This window comes from Dipodomys merriami, unplaced genomic scaffold, assembly GCF_024711535.1.
Source record: "Dipodomys merriami isolate MVZ:Mamm:240054 unplaced genomic scaffold, mDipMer1.0.p SCAF_433, whole genome shotgun sequence".
Classification (NCBI taxonomy): domain Eukaryota; kingdom Metazoa; phylum Chordata; class Mammalia; order Rodentia; family Heteromyidae; genus Dipodomys; species Dipodomys merriami.
Window position 1 is genome coordinate 1 of NW_027205971.1, and position 26,619 is coordinate 26,619.

The 26,619-nt window shown below is 51.9% G+C and overlaps 1 protein-coding gene across 3 annotated transcripts in view; it reads right to left on the reverse strand.

Annotated features, from left to right (window-relative positions):
• Positions 1-14: 14 nt before the first annotated feature.
• LOC138807774 (nitric oxide synthase 1-like) overlaps positions 15-26,619 on the reverse strand; it is an 84,852-nt gene continuing 58,247 nt past the window's right edge. For 2 of the 3 annotated variants that reach the window (XM_069993528.1, XM_069993529.1), the window contains exons 17-30: positions 26,290-26,391; positions 24,488-24,604; positions 22,644-22,818; positions 21,721-21,859; positions 20,828-20,906; positions 14,817-15,010; positions 13,190-13,359; positions 11,129-11,339; positions 10,489-10,576; positions 9,654-9,775; positions 8,170-8,318; positions 6,390-6,584; positions 5,146-5,264; positions 15-3,563 (exon numbers count right to left, since the gene is read on the reverse strand). In XM_069993528.1, the coding sequence (XP_069849629.1) occupies positions 3,548-3,563; positions 5,146-5,264; positions 6,390-6,584; positions 8,170-8,318; positions 9,654-9,775; positions 10,489-10,576; positions 11,129-11,339; positions 13,190-13,359; positions 14,817-15,010; positions 20,828-20,906; positions 21,721-21,859; positions 22,644-22,818; positions 24,488-24,604; positions 26,290-26,391 (1,876 nt within the window). In that variant the 3' untranslated portion in view covers positions 15-3,547. The remainder of the gene's footprint in view (positions 3,564-5,145; positions 5,265-6,389; positions 6,585-8,169; positions 8,319-9,653; positions 9,776-10,488; positions 10,577-11,128; positions 11,340-13,189; positions 13,360-14,816; positions 15,011-20,827; positions 20,907-21,720; positions 21,860-22,643; positions 22,819-24,487; positions 24,605-26,289; positions 26,392-26,619) is intronic. The other variant, XM_069993530.1, reaches the window with a different exon arrangement.

Consider the following 26,619-nt stretch of genomic DNA (forward strand, 5'->3'; position numbering starts at 1 on the left):
CATAAGTAGGCTTTGTTGTTGTTGAATCCCATAAAATCAGGAGAGGAGAGCTATACAGAACAGAGCATGCGGCGAGCACAGCCTGGCCGACCTCGCGGAGGGGCTGGGGGCGGGCGCCGGCGCACGGAGCGGGGCTGGAGCGCGGGGACACCGGGCCGAGGTGAGCAACGCCGGGGGTCGCAGGGCGAGGGGCGTCCGAGATGCCGACAGCGCGTGCGTGGGGAGCTGGGCCGCCCCCCCACCCCTGCCCGCGCTGCCCACCGGCCCTGCACGGCCACCTTGTGGGTACAGCCGCAGCACCCCACCGGCCGGGCCTTCTCCAAGGCCACTGCGGAGCCTAGAGGGGGGGCTTACAGGACAACACGGCCACCAAGATGGACGCAGGGCCCGGGCCTGGCCTCCCGCCCCGAGAACCAACGCATGGCCTTAGGCATTCTATTGTCCTTGAAGTTCAAGAGCAATGACATCATAAAGGGGGATCTCCAGTCCTGCACTGGGACAGTGGCCGCAGTCCTGTCACCTATGGGGTTATCACAGCACTAGACCTCTATGAGCTTCTATTCGGAGAGGCTCAACATCCTAGGAGAGCCGGGACAGAGAATGATGATCCAGGCCCCAGAGGCCTGCAGTTGGGAGGCCCTGGGACAGGCACACCTAAGGTTAACAGCCATTGCCTGAGGGGTGGCGCTCAGCGGTGTGTGAAGGCACACTCGCTGCTGCCCGCCAAGGTCACTGAGCTGTTAGGAACGGATGGTTTTGGACAGCCATGCCTGCTTGTTCCACAGCTGCTGGAGTTTATCAGAACAAAGGCCTGTTGACTTGCGACCTCTCCCTGTAAGTATTACAGGTTGAGTGTCTCCTGCCTGAAATGCATGTGACCAGAAGTGTTTCTGATTTGGGAGTTTTTCTTCTTTTTTGAAGTTGGGAAACATTTAGGTTCTATAACAGGGTATCTTGGGGGTGTACCTTTTGTTGGGCTAGGGAGCCTGAACTAAAAACCACCAGCAGAGGGCAGCACTTAACCTGAACCCTGGACTAGAACTAAACTCATCCCTACTCTCTTACTTCTGATAGGCTGCTGCAGACAACTTGCTGTTGGGTTATCAGGAATCCTAGAAGAGGGAAAGGCATCAGGGCTGGTCTTCTATCTGTAGCCAGGAGCTATGAAGGAACTTGTGTTGGTGGTTCAAGGACCTTTAAAAAAAAAAGTCCCCTTTTGGGGGGAATGGATATAGCCTGGATTCAACCCTTAGCATCTCTGTCTCTGTGTGTGTTTCTCTCTCACACATGAGTTCCTCTTGGGAAGAGAGATGAATACGGGTTGCATACTCATTTCTTTGGACTCCCTGATAAAATTCAAGATACTTTGAAAGAGGTGGTGTCTGGTGTGAAAAAAGGGCTCTTTATCTGGTTATGGACAACCAATCCTAGGGGAAACTTGCTTTGGAGATAAAAGCTGGGATCCATCCTTGGACACTGCAGTTTAATCCTGGGGAATGAGTGACATTTTAGAAACGTTCCCCAAAGTCTCAACAGATTGGGAAGAAACCCTCTGGGGGGAGGGGAGGAGCTACTTGGGACCAGATTGTGTAGATCACAGCAGCTACTGGCTTTCCTCCAGGCTAGAGACTGCCACTGTGGGATTCCAGTGCCCAGTCTCTATCTATGAAGACTGGACAGGAAAATTTGGGATTCAAAGAGGGCAGGTACAATTGTAGTTTGGATAAAACTCACATTCCAGGGCTGGGAATGTGGCTCAGTGGTAGAGTGCTTGCCTAGCATGCATGAAGCCCTGGGTTTGATTCCTCAGTACCATATACACAGAAAAAGCCGCAAGTGGTGCCGTGGCTCAAGTGATAGAACTCTAACCAGAGAGGCCCAGGGGCAGAGTCTAGATCCTGAATTCAAATCCCAGGACCAGCAAAACACAAACAAAAACAACCCAAGCATAAAAATCCCCATTCCAGGGCTGTGACATCAGTGAAGGCCACTAAGGAGAGGGGAGAAAAGTGGGATGTGCTTTGCCTTTTGACTTTAAGGGAGCCTGCAGGGTCTCTGTACCCCAACTGCAAAGCTATGCAGGCCTCTGAACAGCATCTAGGCACTGTGAGAAAAGGAAAGGTATGTTTCTGACAAAATAAACCAACAGAACTGGGGACCCAGAGCTCATCCCTTGTTCCTGGCTGTCTCCTGGCTTCTTCCCCTTGACTTCCAGCACTGCAGTGGGAGTAGGGCCCTTCTGTGCCATTTACTCTGAGGAACTCGGGGTCCTCAACACATCACTGTGCCGATTTGTCTTGGATCGAAGTGGAAGCTATTCATCAAAATTATTTTAGCAGGTTAAAAATTTAGGGGATCAAGTTTAGAAAGTCAGAAGCCCCAAGGGCTGAGCCCAACCTGGGTCCCTGGTTCCTAGGAAGTGGCATGGTTCTTCCTGAAGGCCGGCCTCTCCCCCTCTCCCTCCTGATTCCTTATAACTGTCTTCCTGTATGGTATCCTCACGGGTGAAGCGGCAAACCCCATTTGAAGGAATAAAAAAAGTAACAGTTGTTTTCTTCCTGGCCGTTGCTTCCAGGCTCCCAACATTAACGTTCAAGCCACTCATATTCATTACAATGTGATTTGCAGGAAACTGAGGGTGTTCCCTGCCCCTACCCCCTTTCCTTGGCAAAGTGGAAAGGTCCTATTTGCACATGGATTCCACAGACAGGATGAGTTGTAGTCTCCAGGGCATGGGGTTGAGATTGGCTGGGGCAGGGCTCACTGAATGAGATGGGAGTTTGGACAGGGAGTTTACCTCTCCACTGCCTGGGGTCTATTTCCCAGTGAGTGCTCTGCTGGCTGGTGTGGTGAGTTAAATGCATGGAGAAATATCCCTTTTAGTTCTCACATCTCCTTCCACAGCCCTTGCCTGGCCTTGACAATCAAGGAGCTCCATTATAGTCCCGCAGGCTGACTTAACATGGTGGAGGAGTGTGTTTGTACCATGGTGGGTCTTCATCAGGGGATTTGATCTATGATTGACATAATCGCACACACAGATGTCAGAGGGAGACCCGGGCCTATCACACACACGCACATGTACGAGCAAAACAGAATCATAGAAAAGGATCAAGGGGTCTTGAGTGGCTGAGGGACTGGCTCAGGAGACTTCTGAGGTCCAGTGCCTGGAGCCTTTTCAAGGGACCCTGCAGGACAGACCTGAACAGGAGCGACAGCCGGCCGTGACCCAGTGGATTCATGCACCCGCAATCTGCCTTTGGCAGTGAAGGGTGGGGAGGGCACGGTTTTGTTAGAGCCACTGCAGTGTATAAAGGCATTGCATTGCAGCAGGAAACACAAGGAGACCCAGGAGGGCGGATGACACCACTGAGGGGCGGGGACCAGGACACAGCGGAGGACGAGAGGCAGAGCAGAGTCCTGGGGGAAGAGGGGGTCCCATGGCAAAGGTTCAGCCACGTGTGTCCATGCTTAGGAACCTGTGGCTGCCTTGGCTGGAGCACTTAGGGACAGCCACTGTGCCAGCCATCTGGGCAGAGAGATCCGGTTAGGAGCTGAAAACCCTGTCAGAGGAAAAGGAGGAAGGAATTAGTGCTGTGATGCCGAGGTGTTCTACTTCCTTCAGAAGTCTTAGAGGCCTAGGGGTGGGTATGGAGGCTTACGACTGTAACCCCAGCACTCAGCAGGAAAAGGCAGGAGGATCTTCAGTTCCAGGCCACCCTGGGCTACAGAGTGAGTCCCTGTCTCAAAAGAAATGAACTAGAAACCTGGGGAAACCATCACTCTGGGGGATGTTTCTTCTGTAGCCTTAGTGTGTTGGATGAGATTCACAGCTCCTCTTGAATGCATGACTTGATGGACAAATGAATGTCTGGGCTGCTGTAGCCAATATCCAGCTCAGAAATTCCCTTCCCTCCAGGTAGACATAACTCCATGCCAGCTATATGGCTTGGATGGATGAGTAAATGAAGGAGTGAAGGGAAAAATGGATAGAGGCCAAGATAGATGAATGGATGAAAAAACAGATATATGTGTATATGAATGAATGGATGGATTGGTGAATAAATGAAGATAAATGATGGATAGATGTATAGATGGATGGATGAATGAACAGATGGATAATCTGATGGAAGGATGAATGGATAGCTGGATGAACAGATGGAAAGTTGGGAGGATAGATGGATGGCTGGATGAATGGCTGGATGATGAATCCTCACCAACACAGCTGCATGCACAAGCTCATGAAAGAAGCTTTTGACAATCAGTCAAGGAAGGTGTGATCCTCAACGATTGAGCCAGAAGACCCAAGTCTGCATTGAGATAGCTGTGTCTCCTTAATGTGAAAACAATGATAAGAAACCTGTGCTTTGTGCTGCTAGAAGAGACAGCTGAGCGCCTATCTGCTTCAGGAGCACAGCAGATTTTGCGGAGGGGGTACTGTACATTCAGGTGGCAATCATGAGACAGACTCCTTGCTAGTCTCTTGGTGCCGCTGAGCCTAGTGATTTCTGGAGAGCAATGGTCAAAATCCTGTCTGTTGTCATCAGCAGGACTGAGGAAGCTCTGGCAATGTGGGAGGTGAGGGAGCTGGCTTGAAGGATAGAACAGTGGTAGAAAACAACTTCCCAGAGGTGACAAGTTCCTCCTTCTACTAGGGGGCACCCCAGATGGATGTAGGAATCCAAAGGACAGGTTCCTCTGTTCTGGGGTATGTGTATGGGAGGCAGGGGTTCAAGGTCCCCTGAAGCCTTGTTAACATGCTAACCACCTTGTCCTAACTTCCAGGTTTCTGATCTAGTAGGTCTAGAGAGGCTGAGAACTCACATAGTTTTCTTTCCTTCCTCCTTCCATCTTTTTTATTTTTTTGAGACAGACTATTACTATATAGCCCAGGTGTATCCCAAACTCATTACACAGCCCAGGCTGGCCTCCAATTTACGATCCTCCTGCCTCCACCTCTCTCGTGCTGGAACCACAGGCCTGCAGTGCGGCACCCAGGGAGAAGTGCACTTCTAATACTGTCACAGGGGCCTTGATGCTACTGCTGCTGGTGTGGGGACTGCACCACTGGACAGTCAGACATCTGACCTCCAGGAGGGGAAGATGGGGCTGTGCCCTCCCTCCCCTGAGGACACAGGCACTCACTCATCCGTGTCTTTTTTGCTCTCTTCAATGAAGGCAATGGACTCAGATCTAAGGCGATTGGTCACTTCGTAGGTTCGCAGGGTGACTCCGAAAATGTCCTCATGGTACCGGTTGTCATCCTGGGGGGAAGCAACGGCCAGGGGATGGAGCTCAGATGACAGCCAAGGGATTGGAATGCACCCAAAGAAAATAGGCTGGGAAGAAATGAGACTAGGCCCGTTCCTTGAATAAGCACTACGTATCTAATGCAGTGTATTGGGGGCGGGGGATGTTGGGGGCCGAGATTAGCTTTGGAGGTCAGTGGCAATCTGAGATACTCTCTCTCTCCCTCCCTCTCCCTCTCTCTCTCTCTCTCTCTCTCTATGTGTGTGTGTGTGTGTGTGTGTGTGTGTGTGTGTGTGTGTGTGTGTGTGTGTGTGTGTGTGTATGTATTTGTTTTTTCTCCTCCTCGGGGCAGTTGCTCCCACGGTTAGGATTTGGGTGGCTGGGCTGCCATAGTGAACAGCCAGCTAAAGGCCTTCCCTCCAGTGCACGGCATGAGAAGGTAAGCATGGGTGGCCCAGATTCCACTCATCTCTCTTGGACCCATCTTTTGCTGGTAGCAGGGTCAAACTTGGGACCTGAAGCTTCCTAGTCAGATGCCCTAGCATCTGAGTTATGCCCCAGCCCTTTTGCTTTAGTTTTATTATTATTTTTTGAATAGGGTCTCACATTAATTCCAGGTTGGGCTTGGACAGCTTTCCTCCTATTTATACATCCTACACACGTGGGATGACAAGCACCGGCCACCACACTCAGCTTTATCGGTAAGAGAGGGTCTCATTAACTTTGTGCCTAAGCTGGCCTGGAACCATGATCCTCCTGATCTCTGCCTCCTGAGTAGCTGGGATGACAGGTCTGAGCTATTGCTCCAGGCCTGGACAGATCTCTTTGTGCAGTATCCAGCCTATAGCACTGCTGAGGGCGGGCAGTGCTGCAGCCGGATTCTAAAGGGTAGGAAAAGATGGGTTCGTATCGTTTCTGACGTGTTAATGTCCATCCACTGCAGCCTGCAACCATACTCACGACGTGCACCTGCAGATCCAGGCATCCTGTGTTCTCTCGTACCCCTGGGTTGGGGAGCTGGCTTGTGTCTTAAATCCCCAGCCATAGGGCAGAAAGAGGAGTCTGGGTATTATCATGGCTCCCTTACCTGGTCACACAGGTGGGTGAGAAGAGGAGACAGGACGCTGGGGGTCACTCACCCTCAGCCGGCTGATGAACACGCCAGCATCCTCCTCTGAGAGCTTCCCCTGCTGGGCCATGATGCGCTGGATGGCTTTGAGGACATCGGCGGCCATGGTGACATCCCCACAGACATAAATGTGGCCCCCTTGCTCCTTCAGGGCTCGGTACACAGGTTCCGCCAGGTGTTCCTGCAGTACGTCCTGCACGTACTTCTGCGGGGGCAGAGGATAGGTAAGAAGGGGTAAGGGCCAGGCCCTGTGGCTCACGCCTGTAATCCTAGTCACTCAGGAGGCTGAGGTCGGAGGATTATGGTTCAAAGCCAGCCCGGGCAGGAAAGTCCATGAGACTCTTATCTCCAATAAAGCACCAGAAAATTGGAAGTGGCATCATGGCTCAAGTGGTAGAGTGCTAGCCTTGAGCTGAAGAGCTCAGGGACAGCACCCAGGCCCAGAGTTCAAGACCCATGACTGACAAAAAAGGGGGGAGGCTAGGCCATGTGACACTTCACCACAGGCCACACCCCCCTCCCCCGCCCCCAAGCAGGCACTGTGCAGCTCAGGGGGAAGGTTACATAGCCTGACTCCAGGAAAGAGCCGTGAGGGACTGTCTCCACCTCCTGAGTAGGAGGGATTATAGGGGTGCACCACCACACGTGGCATCAGATGGCTTGTCCTAGAAATGGCTCCCGGGGGGGCATCCTGTCATGGATGCCAGCTGCTGACAGCCAGCCACTCTCCAGTGCCCCTGACCGCCCTCGTCCTCAAGGTCCTGGCCCCTTTTCTGGGACCCCTGGGCCTCCCCAAGATCCAACAGAAACACACTCAGTCCTGTGGCTCGCATCCATTCTCACACGTGGCTGCCCCTTACATGCTGCTACATACTTTTTAAAAGAAGTCTCTATTGTTAACTTTGCAGGTGTGGTGGTGGTGGTATTGGGGATCGAACCCAGGGCCTCCCAGGCCTAGGCAAGCACCTCCTGCTGTGAAGAGAGCTGTGCACCATTACACCCAGCGTAAACTTTTTGTGTGTGTCCCGACTGGGGCTTGAACTCAGGGGCCTGGACACCGTCCCAGATTTCAGCCTCTTGAGTAGCTAGGATTGTAGGGATGAGCCAGTAGTACCCGGCTTAAACTCTGTGTGTGTGTGTGTGTGTGTGTGTGTGTGTGTGTGTGTGTATGTGTGTGTGTGTGTGTGTGTGTGTGTGTGTGTGTTGGTACTAGGGCTTGAACTCAGAGCCTGGGCATTGTCCCTGAGCTTTTTCACTTGCGCCACAATTCCATTTCTGGCTTTTTTTTTTTTTTTTGGAAGGGGAGTCAATAGTTAATTGAAGATAAGAGTCTCACAGACTTTTCTGCCTGGGCTGGCTTTGAACAGAGATCCTCAGATCTCAGCCTCCTGAGTAGGTAGAATTATAGGCGTGAGTCACTGGTGCCAGGTTTAAACATTTTTTTAAATCATAGTAAAATACACCTAAGATACAATTTCCCCATTTTTTTTTTACGGTGTTAACCAGCTCATTCAGTGCCATTAAAGATATCCATAATGTTGTGCAACCATCACTATGATCCAGGATTCTGGAACTTTCCTGTCCCTGCTAGTGAAACCCTGTGGCCACTGGGTGGTCGCCCCTCCATGTCCACCTTCCTCCTGCCCCTGAGCAAACACTGGCCGGCCTGGATCTTCTTGGAATCCTGTAATGTGGCTGTGAGTATTTCCACAGCCGGGCCCTCCCGGCTGTAGCGTGGCTCTGGGGGGGGGGGGGGGGGAGGTGCGCGCGTGCGCAGGTGGCAGGCATACCTTTGGTTTGTTGGGCTCCCGGGAGTAGGCTGTGTAGAGCTCTCTGAAGACCCCCTTGCTCTTGGCTTGCAGCGTCTCCTCCCTGTAGATGTGGTCAATCTGGGACTGGCGACACCCGAAGACCAGGACCATGGGGCAGGGACTCAGTCCTGGGGATGGGGAGACCCCGGTCACCAGTGGCTCTGGTAGCCGAGTGCTGGTGGTGGAGGTATTGGAGATGCAGCGCTGGGGATCGGGACCTCAGGACATGGTGTGCAGACGGACGCTCACAGACACGGGGCAGGGTGGTGTGTGTGCCCTGCCCATGCGAGCACACATATGCACACATGTGCTGACACACTAAGGAGAGAGGCAAGTGAGTCCGGGCTTTTGGCCAACCTCTCCTTCCTGGGTGTCAGTGTTTTCCTCCTCCCTCAGACTACTTGGCAGCCCCCACCACTGGGCCAGGCTGAGAGCGCAGACTGTGAACCACACTGCCTGGGTTCGGATCCTAGCTGTGCACAGTGATGAGATCTTACTTCAATTTGTGAGCCAAAGGTCCCCTCAGGAGCAGAATGGAAACAGACATTTCTCAGTGTTCACAGGCATTGGTTTCTAGGACCCCTTCTTGGATGGGTAACAAAATCTGTGGATGCTCAAGTGTGTGAGTGTGTGTGTGTGTGTGTGTGTGTGTGTGTGAAAGAGAGAGAGAGGGAGAGGGAGAGAGGGAGAGAGAGAGAGGGAGAGAGAGAGACAGAGATAGAGATAGGGACAGAAACAGAGAGTACTAGGGCTTGAACTCAGAGCCTGGGTGCTGTTCCTGAGCTTTTTCTACTCAAAGCCAGCACTCTTCCACTTCTGGCTTTTTGGTGGTTCATTGGACATAAGAACCTGCTTTCCTGCCAGGACTTCCCTGCCTGGACTGACTTCTAATCCTGATCCTCAGATCTCAGCCTCCTGAGTAGCTAGGATTACAGTCATGAGCCACTGGTACCCAGCTGGCTCTGAATATTTTTGACCTTCATTTGAGTGCGTGACTGATGGAGACTGGATGTCGGCCGAGGTGCTGGCGTCTCCCTGGGAGGCCCCTGGAGAGGATGCACCCGGCGAGCATGTTCCCTGGGGCCGCCATCTTTCTCCCAGTTATTCTGTTGGCCATCTCCCTACCTCAGCACCTAGCACAATGTCACCCACTTAGAAGCTGCCAAGTAAAGACCATGTGGCAAAAGCCGCTGTGGCGGGTTCTTGTTCTCCTCCCAAAGCTGAATTGCGGGGCCTCTCATGGCAAGTCACTGCCACCTCGCCAGCACAGCTACAAAGTAAGGACTAATGCAGACCCCTTCAGACCCCAATCACAGAGCTATTGGCTCTCTTGTTGACAGCCATAGGGGTTTTTGGTGCCCAGGACAGGCTGTATGGAAGGTGTGTTCTTCACTGGGAGGCCCAGGACTGAGGCTGTGCCCCCACTTTTTGGGGGGAGCCCCGTGGCTGCTGGCTCTACCCACCTTTGTGTTGGATGTCAAACTGTCGTTGCTGCCAGAAGCTTCGGAAGGGGGCGATGCCGGTGCCCGGGCCCACCAGGATGCACGGGACCTGAGGATTCCGGGGCAGGTGGAAGCTGGGGGCGCTGGACAAGGAAGAGTGAGTCAAAGCCTGGCTGAGCTGGGCTCTGATGCCCCCAGTGGTGGAGTCTGAGGAGGCCTCGTGGCCATCTTGGGGAGAGCCAATGAGACAGCCCTTGCGGGGGCCGCATGTCCCTGTCTGGGGCGGGAGCGCTGGGGTTTGAACTTAGGGCTTCATGCTTGCTAGTTAGATGCTCTAGGGGCCCAGCTCTAGCCCCTATATGTTTCAGATAGGGTTTCGCTTTTGGCCAGGTTGGTTCAGACTCTGATCCTCCTGAGTGGCTGGTGCGCAGCTGTGCATCACTGTGTACAGCTTCCTGCTTGAGATGAAGTCTTGCAAATTTTTTTTTGGGGGGGGGGGCTGGGCTGACCTTAAACCTCTTTTGACTTCATTTCTACCTTCTGGGTAGCCGGGATTTCAGGTGTGAGCTTCCTCCTCAGCCCTAACACGGAGCACATGACATATTTTCCCTGAAATCTTCCTTGCCTTGACCTGACTTTGCCTATAGGACTTGCTTCGTGGGCTCTGTTGCTCTGTGCCCCGGTTCCGTTTCCCTAGCAACCCAGAGTGATGCAGGACACTGGAATCCATCCCACGGTCAGCGTGCTCAAACCCTCAGGCTGGGCCACCCACTCCAACTCTGACCACACAGAGATCTCTGTCTCTCTCTCTCTGTTTTCCTTTCGACGTCTGTCTGTCTGTCTGTCTTATACTCACCCTCTCACAAAGCAAGGGACCACTTCATCTGCAGGAATCCGGTTGAGCCAGGAAGAGCACACGCCATGGTGAATGGGTCCTTCTCCATCTAGTGTAAGAGGCAGGCGGTCAGGCTCCCCCCATGGCCCCATCCTGTCTGTCCCCACCCCTCCAGGGTGGGACACATGCTCAGAGGCCACCGCAGGGATCTCAGCCTGGACCCCTTTTCTGAAGGAGAAGAGAAAACTGGAGTAGGCTGTGGCCGGGCACCCCTGGGTTGCATTCCGTGCCTGTCCACTCCAGGGTCTCCTCACGGGGCTCTGGGTAACTTGTCAGAGTCCTCTGTCAGCCCCCATGAGGCTCTGCCCATCTCCATTGCTTGCTTAAGGGCAGGAGGGGAGCAGAGCCGGGACTCCTGAGGTGTGACACAGCAGACAGCCCCGCGCCCCCGGGGGACAGTGGAGGTGGCTTGTCCTCTGTGCTTCCTTGGGGCCCAAAGGGGAGGAATGAGTCAAAGGGGAAGAGCTGAGGTTCCCCAGTACGTATCTTGCCTCTTTCCTAATTCCGCCCTGGGCACAGTCTGCCTGTTTACAGGCTTTCCTCCCTTTTGGGGTCACGGGGGGGGGCTGCCTCATGGAGGACCCAAAACGCCGGTGCCCACCTCGGGTGTGGTAGTTGACGATGGCCACGGTGAGGTGCACCTCGTCGGGGTACATGTCCGGGGAGGAGCTGATGGAGTAGTAGCGTGGCTGCAGCAGGGACAGCTGCGTGAGCAGCAGCGTGGCCGGCATCTGTACCGACGGGAACTCCTCCAGCACCTCCACCATCGTGGGGTTCTTCCCCCACTTCCACTCCTCGTACTCCTGCAGGCCCTGCAAGAGAGGACACAGGACAGCTTGGGGGTGTGGGGCGGGGGCTCTCTACAGTTCCAGAGACAGGGGAGGGGCTTGAAGTGCTCCAGACATCACAGGGGCTGGGCATTGGCCGTTCATGTCTGTAATCCGAGGCAGAGATCTGGAGGATGGAGGTTCAAAGCCAGTCCAGGGAGAAAAGTCTGCCAGATTCCATCTCTAAAAATAATCAGCAAATGCCAGACTGGAGGTATGACTCAAGTGGTATGGTGCTCGTTGAACAAGTCTGAGGCCCTCAGTTCAAACCCCAGTACTCACAAAATAACAACAGCAACAAACAGACCAAAGAGGCCATGAACCTGAGGTATTTGTTAGGTGGAATTTGATGGAATAATCTGCTGACTCCCCTGCCCCTGAGTCAGTCTGGCCTAAGGGTCACACTATCTTTTTGAAGGCCAGGATCACCGACTCCAGGAGTGCGTGCGTGCGTGCGTGCGTGCGTGCGTGTGTGTGTGTGTGTGTGTGTGTGTGTGTGGTGAGAAACCAGACACAAAATGTCAACCTGTGACTGGCTGCGTACCAAGGCTGGGCTGCCCAATCCAAGGGCATGGTCAGGTTCAAGATGGCACCTGACAGCATTGGACAAGCAAGTTGGAGTGCACAGAGGACCAAGCCCAGCTCAGGAGCCAGCAGATCTGCAGCTGCTTTTCCTACATCTCAGAAGCCACCCTGCACGGCCCTTCCGCGCTGTCACAGGAGGCCCACGGCCAATCAGCACAAAGGCAATCACACATACATTCACTAACAAAAGGGCACTTTGGCCTGGTGAGGTGACTCATGTCTGGAATCCTATCTGCACAGGAGGCTGAGATCTGACAAGGTTTGAAGCCAGTCCAGGCAGGGAAGTCAGTGAAACTCTTATCTCCAATTAGCCACCAAATCCAGAAGCGGAGCTGTGGCTCAAGTGGTAGAAAAAGCTTTGAGTAGAAAAAGCTAAGGGACAGTGCCCAAGCCCAAAGTTCAAGCCTCAGTACTGATGTGCACACACACACGCGCGCGCGCGCGCACACACACATACACACACACACACAAACTTTAAGTAATACTGTGCAAAATGGTGCAATCTACCGTTCTTCTTTAAATTACCCTTCCTCCATTAATTATGCTTTTTTGAAATCAGTTACACATGTGCATTGTTGAAAAGTTAAATAACTCTGCCAAACTCATGATTAAAAGTAATAGTCTCTAGTTCAGCCATGACCATCTGTTTCCAGCTCCCAGAGGTAAACCACTTACAACTCTTTAGCTGCCGTCTGGTGTTTATTTTCTTATTTCTAAAGAATAGGCACTTGCTAATTACCTTCTTCCTGCTGTCAATCATCCACTCTCCTTTCCCTGAGAGCAGAAGAAGCATCTTTTCCTGGGGGCCTGCTAACCGAGGAGACCTCACAAGCAAGAGCCAGGTTGGTGGTCCTGGGTGGGTAGAAGTTTGAAGGGACAGGTATAGGGGAAAGGGTTATCTCAGTTTTTCTTCCAAGCCTGGGCTACGATGGAATCACATGGAAGTTCAAGGTCACAAAGGGTGGGGAAAAAGGATAACAATTTCTGTGGTGGTCAGGGAGTTTTGAGTTCCAAGGTTGAGGGCCTGGGAGAGAATCACATTCATTCTGTCAGGCTTTAAGAACTATGGACAGTGGTTAGGGCTGGCCATGGAGCAACCAACATGGCGGCCGCACACAGCTAAAGATCATGGCACCCACTGCTCACCAGCGCCACCTGCTGGGGAAGTGCAGGAAGAGCCGTTTCTAAGTTCACCCAACCCTAAAGAGTGAAAAGCATTTGCATAGTTTGTGGGAAGCCTGGGGACCCACCTTGCTAAGGACCAGCAGGCGCTGCTTCTCTTTCTCGCTGGTGGCCAGGGAGGCAAACTGCTGTAGCTGCAGGGGTGTGGGTGGCGTGGTGATGTCCAGGTAGTACTTGAAGGCCTGGAAGACGGTGCAGGGTGGGAGACGAGGCTCATCCTTCCAGTTACTGATGATGCCTGGGAAAGCACAGGGCAGGGATGAGGATGGGGCGGGGGTGGCTCAGGACCATGTCTGGGGTCCAGGCTTGCCCCAAACTCAGGACCATCCTCAGGACCATCCTAGGAAACAGGAACAGGTAAGTTAAGGTGTTTGTTCAAAATTGCACAGCTCTTCCATGTGAAACCAGGCAGGCTGGCATCTGATCTTGCTCTAACTAGCTCATCGCCCATGGTCCGCCTCTAGAGGTACGCCTTCTGTGTTCTGTGGATAGAACAGAGGACTGGAGAGAGCAATTGTATCTGTACGGGGCATGGCTTGTTCTTGTCATGAATCCTCCACTCATGCAGGATAACATTTCCATGACATTCACACTGTGCAGAGCACTGCAAAGCACCGACATGACCTAAAACAGACAAGGGGCATGCGGGTTTTACCCAACTACTATGCCATCTCCTACAAAGGACTCACACACCTGTGGATTTGGAGATGAAGACTCTAGGTCTGTGTCCTTTCTATCCACTATGGGCTCCCCCACCCCCCACAAGCCTCCACCTTCTCAGGAGTGCAAGCCAAGTGGAAGAATGGTGTCCTGGCACGGGAATTGGCTGGCTAGATGCATGAAGGAAGGTCTTGCTCCCAAGCGATGCTGTTCTCAGGGATTTTCAGGAAGGCTTTGACTAGAAGACTTTTCACACTCCCCCTGAATGCCTTTGTAAAGGTGACCGCCACTGTGTCACGCACTGCCACCAGACGCCACCGCAGCTCCGTGTACGGGAGCCTGGAGCCCACCTGACCTTACTGAGGTGCAGATCAGACACAGACCCATTTATCTTGGCAAGTTCTTTAAGGCAGGCATGGTGGTGCACGCCTGTAATGTCAGCCTTTGGGCGTTTGTGGTCAGCTTGGGCTACATAGCAAGATCCTATCTCAGATGAAGAAAAGAGAGATGCCAAGGAGGGTCCCTTACACAGGCTGGAACTTCATCTAATGAGTTAGAAAATGTGGATTCTTGACCGCCCTGGTGGCTCACACCTGTAATCCTAGCTCCTCAGGAAACTGAATGTGAGGATTGGGGTTCAAAGCCAGCCCAGACAGGAAAAGTCCATGAGACTCTTATCACCCATGGACCACTAAGACGTCGGAAGTGGAGCTGTGGCTTGAGGGGTAGAACACCAGCTTTGAGTGGGGGAAAAAGCTCAGGGGCAGCGAGTGCCCAGGCTACAGAATCTTGAGAGGGGGTGATGGTAACGAAGGGATGGAGAGCCTCCTAGGAATGTGGGGCTGACCACAGAAGACACAAAACTCCTTCCCTAACAAGCCACCTGCGTCCTGACATTGTGGCGGCTGGTCGGCAGCTGGGCCAAAGCTGGTCAGCCACAAGACCCAGACTCCCTCCTCCTTCCTAGTCAGGGACCTGTTCCTCCCCTCTGCCTCCCCCCCACCCCCGGAGAGCAGGACCTCTGGGGGGCATTACCCAAGGCTGTGTTCCGCTCCTCCAGCAGCTCTACTTTCACCATCTGGTTGGCCGGGGGCGCGTCCTCCAGCCGCTCGATGAGTGCATTCACCAGGTCCTCGTGGTTGCCAGGGAAGACGCCCAGGTGGTCTCCAGGCTGGTACTGCAGCTCCTGGTTCCCGTTGGTGTGGAGACGCACGAAGATGGTCGATCGGCTGTAGGGGAGGACCAGCAGAACACGTGGACACCGGCTTCTACCTGTTGCTTGGCTTTGCATCCATCCCTGTGGTCCCTGCAACCCTCCTGCCATCCTCAGTGGGTGGTGCCTCCATGGAGCACAGCCAATCACTCTTCACCTCATGTCAGCCACTCGCTCCTCATTGGCTGGTTTCCCAGGGACCACGGAGGTGGTCCTGGGTGCAAGCCCTCTTTGCTTCTTTCTCACCTTTCTTGCATCCTAGGTACCCAAACTCTCTCCTCCTCCTCTTTGGCTGCTGCAGCTCACTCTCCCCACATGCTGAGCACTGGAGCACCAGGGGCTTGCTCCTCAGCCTTATCTGTTCCATGGTCTTTGTGTCTTTGCTTTCCTTTTCTCTCTTATATTCTAATCCTTGAGCCTTACAGTATCACTCGCCTCCTTTTGATGGTGGGTATCTGATCCCTTGCTAGGACCACAGAACTCTACCAGGGTGTGGCACCTGTCCAACTTGGCCACTGCTCTATTCCCAATGCCTGGCAGTATATGGCACACAATAGGTCTTCAATAAGTTGTGTGTGTGTGTGTGTGTGTGTGTGTGTGTGTGTGTGTGTGTGTGTGTGTGTGTGTGTGTGTACTGGGGCTTGAACTGAGGGCTTGGGTGCTGTCCTGTAGCTCTTTTTGCTCAAGGGTAGAGCTCTATCACTTAAGCCACACCTCTACTGCAAGCTTTTGGGGTGCTTAATTGGAGATAAGAGTCTTATGGACTTTTCTGCCCAGGCTAGATTTGAACCATGAGTCTCAGCCTCCTAAGCAGCTAGGATTACAGGTATGAGCACCTGGCTTCAACAACTATTTGTTGGATGAAGGAACCCCAGAGTCCCAGGTTAACCCATTACTGCACTGGCTCCATCCTGAGTTTTGATTGGATTTCCCACAGACCAGCACCCACGGGGGCTGCAGGTAGCACTGTTCCCAAGCTGGGAAAGTCCACGTGCACAATTCCAGGCTCCAGTCCCTTTTACATATAGAGTTCCCAATACTGAAAGGGACAAGGCCTTGGCCTCACTGGTATAATAAAATGGAGATCTGAACAAAAAACCTAGAGAGCTGCTTGTTAATGTCTGCATAGTTGGGGTCGTGTATTGATTTTTTTTGGGGTGCTGGTCCTGGGCTTTGAATTCTGTGTTGAGGCTAATGCTTTACCACTTTACCACTTTCAGCTTTTTGGGTGGTTATTTAGAGGTAAAAGTCTCACAGACTTTCTTGTCCAGTCTGGCTTCAAACTATAATCCTCAGATCTCAGCCTTCTGAATAGCTAGGATGGATGACAGGGGTGAGCCCCTGGTGCCTCAGGCTTATGCATTATAATAATAATAATAATTATTATTATTATTACTATGTGTTTCAAGTTCAGGAAGCCTGAGTTAAAGTGATTTTTAACAATGAATTTTCTCTGATATACTATATTTTACCCAAGACCTTCAAATGGCAGGGTGGACAACACTTTGGTAAATCAAATCTTTGCACTCACCAGGTTCTGGTGGCTCATATCTGTAACCCTAGCTACTCAGGAGGCTGAGATCTGAGGATCAGAGTTCAAAGCCAGCCTGGGCAGGAGAGTCCATGAGACTCTTATCCACCAGAAAACCAGAAGTGGAGCTGTGGCTCAAAGGGATAGAGCGCTAGTCTTGAGCGAAAGAGTACAGGGGCAGCACCCCAGACTCTGAGTTCAAGCCCCATAGCCAACAACCCTCCAACTCCCAAACAACTTTGCATGTGGAGCTGCGTTTGCTTTTCAGAACGGCGCTCTTCGCTGCCAACTGGTTCCTGTGGATGGAGATACTTGATATTCAACATGAAGTTTCTACATTGTCTGCGGTATGTAAATCACACTGGAATAGACCAATGGGTCTCGCTATTTACGAAGTTTCTGGCACAACCAAGAACCCTTTGTGCTACAAATAGCCACCACTAGTAAAAATAGTTCAGCTGGCACATCTTTTTGTATAGGGGAAGTGGGAAGTATTTTTCTTGAAGCAAAGCACCTCTTGCCTTAGTAGGAGAGGGGACTCGGAAGGTCATAATTGTGAATACATTGTCAGGGTCTGGGGCTCCTGGATCCTTTCTCAAGCAGGTCTCACTCTTTCTGGAGCACTAAGCTTGTCAATCACCAGGATCTGTGTAATAGATTCACATCAGTCTTTAGTAGCAGAGACATCCTTATCTCCTGCCGGTGGGGCATTAGCCAGCAGGGGGCGCTGCAGGGCTTCTTATTTGGGAGATCATCCAGATGAAGCCTTTGAAAGGTCCACAGAATCTTTTTCTCCTGCTTTCTTCCCAGACAAGAATGCAGGAGACCTGAACTTGCTCAGCAGGCTCACTTGCTCAGTCTCCCCGCTCCCTTCAGGTTCTGTTGAACTTGGCAGAATAGGGTCAGGCAGATAAGGGGGAGAGGGATGGGAATGTGGTCGTCCCTTTTCCCGGAGCTGGGGTCCAGCTCTGTCCATGTGTGTGTGGGGGTAGCCCCTGGGTGTCTGGGTGGGCAGGTCCTCAAGCCATGTTAGTGCTGAGGCCTGGCCAGTCAACTTGTCAAATCTCAATGCTAGCCGGGCGCCTGTGGCTCACGCCTGTCATCCTAGCTATTCAGGAGGCTGAGATCTGAGGATCATGATTCAAAGCCAGCCCAGGCAGGAAAGTCCATGAGACTTTTATCTCCAATTAACTACAAAACAAAGCTAGAGGTGGAGCTGAAGCTCAAGTGGTAGAGTGCTAGCTTGAGTGAAAAAGCTCAGGGATAGCATCTAGGACCTGAGTTCAAGCCCCAGTGTCAGCATGCATACTCTCTCTCTGTCTGTCTCTCTTTCTTCATCTCTGTCTCTCTCTCTAACTTGGGCCTTCCTCCTGGCACCTGTCTGGCGATGGAGGCTCTGGGGTGGGGGAGGAGGCTTTGTGGAGTCTTGGTTAAGGTTTCCTGGGCAAGAGCCCTAGTCTGGCTTTGGGCAGAAAAAATAGGGAAGCATGCTTTTTTTTTCCTCACTCAATTATCTTTTTTCCTTTTTAATAATCTGTATAAAGCCAGAGATGGCATGAAGCCTGAAAACTGGTGGACCCGCAGGACATGCTTTTAAGGAGATGAACACTTTGGGTACATTTTGGTCCTTTCTGGGCAAATTCACAACCGGTTTAATCCCGTGTCCCTGTTCCTAACCTCGCTCAGAACATCTCCTGTCAGTCATTTGTAGAACATCAGCTAGTCCGATGGAGGAGGGCTGGGCTCAACCGGGCCTTAGAATCTCTGCCAGTTTCCTTGCGTACTAAGCCTGAGGCAAGGCCCATTCCAAGCTGGTCTTCCCTAGTGTAGGCTACGAGAAATTTCTAGCAGATTCTCTGCCTCCTCTCTTGTCCTCTCCTCTCCTCCTCCTCCTTTCCTTCCTTCCTTCCCTCTCTTCTTCCCTTCTTTTCTCTCCTTTCTTCCCTCTCTCCCTCCCTCTCTCCCCCCTCTTTCCCTTTCCTCCCTCTTCTTTCTTTTTGCAGGACTGAGGTTTGAACGCAGGTTTTTATACTTGTTAGGCAAATGTCCAACCACTTGAATCACTCCTCTAGCCCTTTTGCTTTAGGATATTTACAGGTAGGGTCTTGCTTTTTTTATTTTAACATTGGCCTGAGATTAACATTCTTCTTTTAGTTGTTGTTGGTTGTGGAGCTTGAACTCTGGGCCTGGCCACTGCTGCCGAGCTCTTCAGCTCAAGGCGAACACTCTACCACTTGAGCCACTGATTTTCCGGTGTTTAACTGGAGATAAGAGTCTCATGGACTTTCCTGCCTGGGCTGGCTTTGAATCTCGATCCCCAGATCTCAGCCTCCTGAGTAGTTAGGATTACAGGTATGAGCAACCGGTGCTCCAGCAGATGAACATTCTTATACCTACACCTCCCAAGTAGCTAGGATGACAAGCACGTACCACCATGCCTGGCCTGTTTGGTTCAGACGAAGTCTTGCTAACTGCCCCTCCTCCCTTGCATCCATTCCCTGCTGGCTTAGGACTGTGATCCTCCTGATCTCCACCTCCAGAGTAGCTGGGATTACAATCATATACCACCATGCCTGCAGCCCTTCTCTTCTAAGCCACGCTTCCCATGGTTTGGAAATGGAGTCGGAGACCTGTTACAAATAGTCTTTCTTCCTCTCTGTCAGAGGTCGTTGTGCTCTGAATACTGCATTGAACTCATGACTCAAAGAGATGAATTGGAGGACCTATGTTTTAACTGGGGAGGCCGGAGAGCCTGCGAGAACCCTGGGGCGCTAGCCTGCTCATTGCTTTTCTCAAAGGTTTTAGAAGACCACACAAAAAGCACTAGAAACCACTGGTGGCAGGAAGCTGGGCCAGCTAAGGAGCAGCCGGAGAGCTTGTGACAGGCTGGCCAGCGCAGGCCCCTCAGGCTTTGAATGGCCACAGCAGCCATCTTCACCTGGCTCGCTAACACTGGAGTCCCGTAACAAGGTCAGTGTGACCTTGCTAAAGTCCCAGGCACTTTCTAACACCCGTCATTTCTCCTATTTATTTGCAACATGGGTGATGATGATCTTCACGTCCTGGGCTGCACAGAGAGCCGAGTGTGAGTCTCGCCACACGCGCGAGGAAAACATCAACAGTCTGAAGACACCATTCCTAGCTGATGTGGAGGGAAACCAGGACTCAGGGCACCTGAGAGGCTTATCTTAGCACTCTGCTCTGCTCATTTTGTGGAGAGAGAGAGGGTGGCTGGGGGCAGAGAGGGCGAGGGTTTGACGGGAGAGCGGGCTGGCAGTGAGGACAGTGCCCGTGGTCCTGGGTGGCATTAGGGCTGTAATGGTAGTAACAGCCCAGCAGGCTGGGGGCGCTGATCACAGGACCTGCGTGGTTTGGGGACCAGGCTCGAGGGACAATTCCCCCAAAGGGCCCTGTCCTGGCATAAAGCCCAAAGCTTGGGGAAGCAGGTGTTAGGGACAACGAGTTTGGAGGCTCAGGGGCCCAGGGCAGGTTGGCCAGCACCTAGGTTATTTACAGGGCTCTCATTTGGGGAGAAATGAATATATTTTGAACATCACTGGGAAGGATCGTTGGGTATAAAATAAAGTACTGCTGGGTGTTGGTGGCTCATACCTGTAATCCTAGCTACTCAGGATGCTGAGATTTGAGGACCGTGGTTCAAAGCCAGCTCAGGCAGCAAAGTTGTGAGAGTTTATCTACAATTAATCACCAGAAAACCCATAGTGGTGCTGTGGCTTAAAGTGGTAGAGTGCTAGCCTTGAGTGCAAAAGCTCAGGGACAGTACCCAGGCCCTGAATTCAAGCCCCATGACCACCACCAACAATAACAACCAAAAAGTAAAGGAAATAAAGTACTAACATGATATGCTTTACATTAGATCTTAAGAGATGTAGTAGCTATATTACATACATATCAGATATTTACCTATGTCAAAGATTAAGATAATTTCTGACTATCAGGAATTTAAAACAGACACTGGTTTGGGGAGGGAATGAATCTTTGGACGTCTCAAAGGATTTTTCTTGTTCTTTTTTGTTAGTCTTGGGGTTTGAACTCAGGACCTCTCAACTTGCTGGGTAGGCACTCTACCACCTGAGCCACACCTCCAGTCCTTTGTCCCTTTTCTCCACACCTCCAGGTGGGAGCTTGGGGGAGGGAGGGCAGGAAAGCAGATAGGAAGGGACAGCAGGGGCTCTGAGCCTGGAGCCAGCAGACTTGCTCTGCCATCTGTGTGTAGCACACACTGTGGACAACATCAGGAGAGGAGAAGTGGCCGCTCGAGGTGGGCCCGGGTCTTCCTACCTGGATTTTGGACTCTGGAGGTTTTGACGGCTCAGAAGTCGTGCGGCAGAGACACGTTTCTTATGGACGTTGGACAGACCTGTAGGAGGGAGATGGTCCGGGTTTGCTGAGCCCAGAGAAAATAGCCACCACTAAACCTTCCCAGTTTCTCCCAAACTCTGTGGGCTGCCCCCTCTCCTTCTGCTGATTCTGGACCCCAGTGAGGGAAGGGACAGAGGACAGGAGCTGGGCGGGCCAGGTGGGGCTGGTGAGTTAGCTATGGGCAGTGAAGAACAAAAAGTGAATGTGGCCAGGCGCTGGGGGCTCACGCCTGGCATCCCAGATACTCAGAAGGCTGAGATCTGAGGACCGCAGTTCCAAGCCAGCCCAGGCAGGAAAGTCCAGGAGACTCAGCGCCAATTAAACACCAAAAAGCCAGAAGTGGAGCTGTGGCTCAAGTGGTAAACACACCAGCTTTGAGTGAAAAAAAAAAAAAAAACTCAGAGGAAGGGCCCAGGCTCCAAGTTCAAGTCCCAGGACCAGCACCAACCCTCTCCACCCCCAAACCAAAACAAAAACAAAAAACAAAAAAAGGTGAATGTGTACTGGAAAAAATAGTGCTCAGTCATGGTGTACCATTGCATATGGATCCTTTGCGATATGACAACCAAACTCCATATGTTTCTAAACAAAATCAGACATAGAAAATGTGAGCGTGGTTGGACCATGCTGAGATGAAGATGGTCCTGGAGAGGAATCCTGAGGTGCACCTGGGTCATTCCCTGGCCCCGAGGTATTTGTGTGTGTTTGGGATTGGAGGGGAGGGGGTTGGAGCATTGGAGCCACTGTTCCCAGGTGCCAGCTAGAGGGGAGACGGCCTGACCCACCTTCCCCGTGAGGGCCGAGGGACCGACCTTGTGTGAGTTCCGGCGCTTCGGCCACATAGGTGAGGCGGAACTTGTTCCTCTTCCAGCTCCGGTCATTGCTGATGAGGGAGTTGTTGGCCTTCTCGATGTTCACATCATCCCCCACGCAGAACACGTCACACGCTGCCTGTAGCACACAGAGGCCTTTCAGTGACTTATCAACCAAGAAGTGTCCTCCCCAAGAGCTCCAAGTCAGGACAGGATTTCTTCTTTGCCCCCTCCCATTCCTCCTTTCCTCCCCACATCTATATACTTCCATCTACCCGTCCTTCCCTCTCATTTGTCCTCTGCCCATCCATCCACCAGTCTACCTATCTATTCACCCTCCCTCTGTCTGTGCCAAGCTACGGGTTGAGAAGGGGTCTCCTGAACTTTTCTGCCTGGGCTGGCCTTGAACCATGATCCTCTCATTCTCAGCCTCTCAAGTAGCGAGAATAACAGGTATAAGCCACTAACTCCCAGATTTCCTTCTCTTTCTCCTTCATCTTCTCCTCTCCTCCTTTCTTTTTCTTTCAATGAATATATCTTAGTTAAGGAGGGGAGGGGATTTCATTGCTACCTTTCCATACATTTACAATGTATTTGAATCAATCTTACCTACTGGATTATTCTCCTGTCTATTCCCATAGTTGCAAAGAATCTATTTTGATCGTATTAATCTCCTTCACGCTCCTTGTCAGCCCAACTCCTTTCTGTTCCCCACCCCCAGACAGCGCTTGCTTCCCCCAAGGGATTGGCAGCTTCCCTGGAGTTCTTTATACTGTTTTCACACACACTTGCAATGTATTTCCAAATTCTTCCCCCTCCATCTCCCCTCTTCCTTGGCGAACTGCTAGGTGCTAGCTTTTGGGGGTGCGGTGCGGGGTGGGAGGGCACATTCTTCCTCCCTAGGTCTCTGAGATCCACATTACCTTGAAGACTTTCTTGGCCCAGGTCCTGAAAGCCTCTTCCTGCCCACACAACTCATCTCCCTCCCTCATCTTCAAGATTCTTTCACCTCCCAACTCCTCCAGGAGCGTGTCCACAGCATGGCCGAAGGCGCAGAAGTGAGGGTATGCACGGGAGCCGAGGCCAAACACTGAGAACCTACCAGGGAGACAGCAGAAGATCCAGTTCAGGGGGCTGCAGGCTGTGTGTGTGTGGGGGTGGGGTTACCAAGTGCATTGGATTGAATTGTGTGCCCTTAAAATCCAAACCTCCCCATGACTGTATTTGGGAAAAATGACATTATGGAGGGAATTGAGGTTAAGTGGGGTCATAAGGGTGGGTCCTCAATCCAACAGGATTAGTGCCCTTATGCGAAGAGTGATGACCTCCCTCTCTTTCCCTCTCTCTCTCTCTCTCTGGACACAGGGAGAAGGCAGTTATCTGCTGGCTAGAAAGAGACAACACTGGAACTCTACCCACTGACAACTTGATATCATCTTTCTATGGGAAAATGAATTGCTGTGGAGGGCCATCTTGAAACCCAAGGCCTTGAAGCCTCCTACCCCCTTCCTTTCTGGTCTCTGCGAGGTGTCACCAGCTTCAGGGGGAAAGTTCTAGTTGTTTCTAAGGAGGCTGAGTGGTGTGAGCAATGAGCTGGAACCTCTGGCTCTTTCTGGCCTGTGTCTTTCTAAGCTGAGTGGGGAAAACGGCCTTTCTCAGTGAAAAGCTTTGGTCGTACAAGTGACACCCTTAGATTAAAGTTCAAAGGTAATGAACACTATCACTGTAAAGTGAGAAGGACTGAGACTGAGTTGTCATGAACACATCAAATGTTGACAACCTTTTTTTTTTTTTTTGGCAGTATTGGATATTGAACTCAGAACCTTGAGCTTGCTAGGCAGTTGTTCTAACACCTGAGTCATGCCTCCAGTCCACAAACAGGGTTGTCTAAGAGAATAAAAGAACCATAAACATGGCGGCCCCTTCCCTTGCCACAGCTACGAAATTACTGTCTTTCACAGTATCTATTCTTCCGGGCACTGGTGTTTGAGAACACTGGTGTTTGAGCCAGTAGAGGTTAGGTTAATGAGATTTTTCTCGTCACTTGATGTCCCATTTCTAAGACATGGTGTAGCTTAACCCACCCAGGGACCACATATGGTCCAAGAAACCTGCCCTGCTTCTCTCCAAGGTCAGAGCATACTCTTGCAGACCCTCAGCCCAAAGAAGCCAAGGAATAGAGCCATGTCACCTGACCCCTACCCCAGGATCTCAGCCTGCCCCTGAATCTCCTTCTGAGGACGCTGGGGACAGACTGAGATGGGGAACGGGACGGAGGGCAAGAAGAAGCCCTCCATCGTCAGAGGGTAAAGTGGAGATGCTTCCAGGGGTCTCAGTGATGGAATGCTGTTAGCCCAACTCAGTGTCCTCTCCTCTCAGGTCTGTATTTGTGTTGTCTTGTTTCTCCCTCTTTTCCCTGCCCTACCTCTCTGGGGCTCCTGAGCTTCTGGGACTAGGGAATCAGGTAACATATTTTTTTCCTGTTACTCTGGAGTCCACAATCTTACTAGATCTAGGTCCTTTCCCTCTTTCTCACAGTGTAGCAACCTGACAGATGAGGAGTCAAGTGAGCAGGTGTGGACTTGTTAGAAGGTATCTGCAAAGGGCATGCTTGCCCCAGAAAGTGTGCTGTAGTGGACAAGGGGCTCTGGGTAGCCAGGATGTAGCCAGTTTGAGAAAAGATGAAGGGAGAACGCTAGTTCTCGGCAACTAGGTCCAGCCCCTCCAGAGCCAAAAGCTTCCCCCAGGTGCCTGGTCCCTTGCTCACCTCACATTGGCCAGAGGGCCTGCGCTCTCAAAGTTGTCTCTGAGGTCAGGCCCATCCCCGGAGGACTTGCGGGAGTCGGCATAGGATGACACACTGTTGAACCGGACTTTGTAGCTCCTGCCCGAAGGAACAACAGGAGAATCTATGAGCTCTGACCTGGAACGCCAGACCCAGGCCAATACCCACTGTGGATTTTCAAGTTCCTGGTCTTGGTTCTACTACCTTCTCTTGGATATTGAGTAAACTCATACCACTCATCTGGCCTCTTTAAGAATGTTTCAACTTCCCATGCCACCCACAAAACCAGGCCACTGCACCAGGCTTTCCCAGGAACCGGACAGGAAACTTGAGACCCAGACATTTAAAGTGATTCCATCAGTAAGAAGGCTGAATCAGACTTGACCACGAGAACAGCCTTGACCATGAGATGCTCTCTTGCTTCTCAGATATTAATGTGTGTAAGGTTTGCCCTCCTATCTTGTTAAAAAGAAGGTTTTGGTCTGAGGCAAGACCTGGAAATCAACACTGGTACTGGGGCTTGAACACATGACTTGGACACTGTCCTTTAGCTTTTTTTTTTTTTTTTTTGCTCAAAGTTGGTGCTCTACCACTTGAACCACAGCTCCACTTCCAGATTTTTGCTTAGTTAACTGGAGAGTCTTACGGACTTTCCTGCGCAGGATGAAAGATCTCAGTTTCCTGAATAACTAGGATTATAGGCATAAGCCACCAGTGCCTGGCTAGATACTGAATTTTTTTGTTCTTTGTTTTTCCTTAAAAGGTTTGCAAGGGGAAGGGAGATGTCTGGACAGCACTGTCAGCAGGAGATGCTCAGGAACACTGAGACTTCAGAAGGCAAAACCATACAATGAAAACACACACCAGCAGCCCAGCTTTCTTTGGAAAGTGCTAAGTTTTGTTTCCAGACAAGGCAAAACCAAACCAAAACAACAAAACTCCCAACACCCAGCCAATAAACAAAAGACTCCCCCCCAACTCAAGATAAAAACCAACCCACAAATCAGAGAGAGACAGAGACAGAAGACAAAGAGAGAGAGAGAGAGAGAGAGAGAGAGAGAGAGAGAGAGAGAGAGAGAGAGAGAGAGAGAGAGAGAGAGAGAGAGAGAGAGAGAGAGGCAGCAAACAGATTGTGCATGCTGGCTGCAGGGTTTCTAGGCTGGTGATTGGTTCTTCAGAGTTTTTGCTCCAGCGTCAGGAAGGTTCTAAATATATGTACGTGTATTTTCTGCCTCAAAAATAGTCTCACGTTGAGTCACTTCTCCAAATAAGTCATCGCCACATAGCGGGGGCGGCTGTGTGGCTGGAGTGGGAGGCATGGCGGATGGGAGCGCGGTAAAAATAACAGCACGTGTATTGGGACTCTGAGACTCGAGGTTTCTCAACAAGATTGTTTTCTTGTCACTGTCCCTTCATCTTCTGCAAAGGCCCTGGGTGGGCAGATAGATGTCAAAAGAGACGAAGGTGCACCAAGGTCAAGCTCCAGGCCCACAGAGGTCAAGCTCCAGGTTGTAGAGTTAGTGGCACACAGTGTGGGTTAGAGCCCAAGTCTCTTGGAGACCCGGATGTAGCCAAGCATGCTCCGGCCTGCGCATGCACGCATGCGTTCTGGTGCGTGCGTTCAAGTATGGGCACACGTGGGCACGGGCGCGCGCGTGCGCGCACGCACACACACACACACGGCTGGGCACGCGCATGCGCGCACGCACACACACGGCTGGGCACGCGCATGCGCGCACGCACACACACGGCTGGGCACGCGCATGCGCACGCACTCTTGCTACCTGTGCTGGCTGTCTCGAGCTGCAGCCAGGCCGTGCACCGCAGAGTCCCCCGAGGGGAGGGAAGGCCCTTTACGGGGAAAGAAACGCAAGGGTTCCGGGTACCTAGAGGGGAGAACGGATGGCGCCCATCTCTCCCTGAAATAGGGGTGAAGGCCGCCCCGGAGGGAGAGCGGTAGGGAGAGTGAGGAGAATCTTCTAGAAGGAGGGCTGAGCGGTGATCACCTTTTCCCGGGGTATCTGATCTAAGTGGCTTTGCAACTTAGGCGGGCTACAAAGGAAACCAGGTGATTTTCGGCACCAGGCGCCCGCCGTGGGCTTCAGTGCGCATGT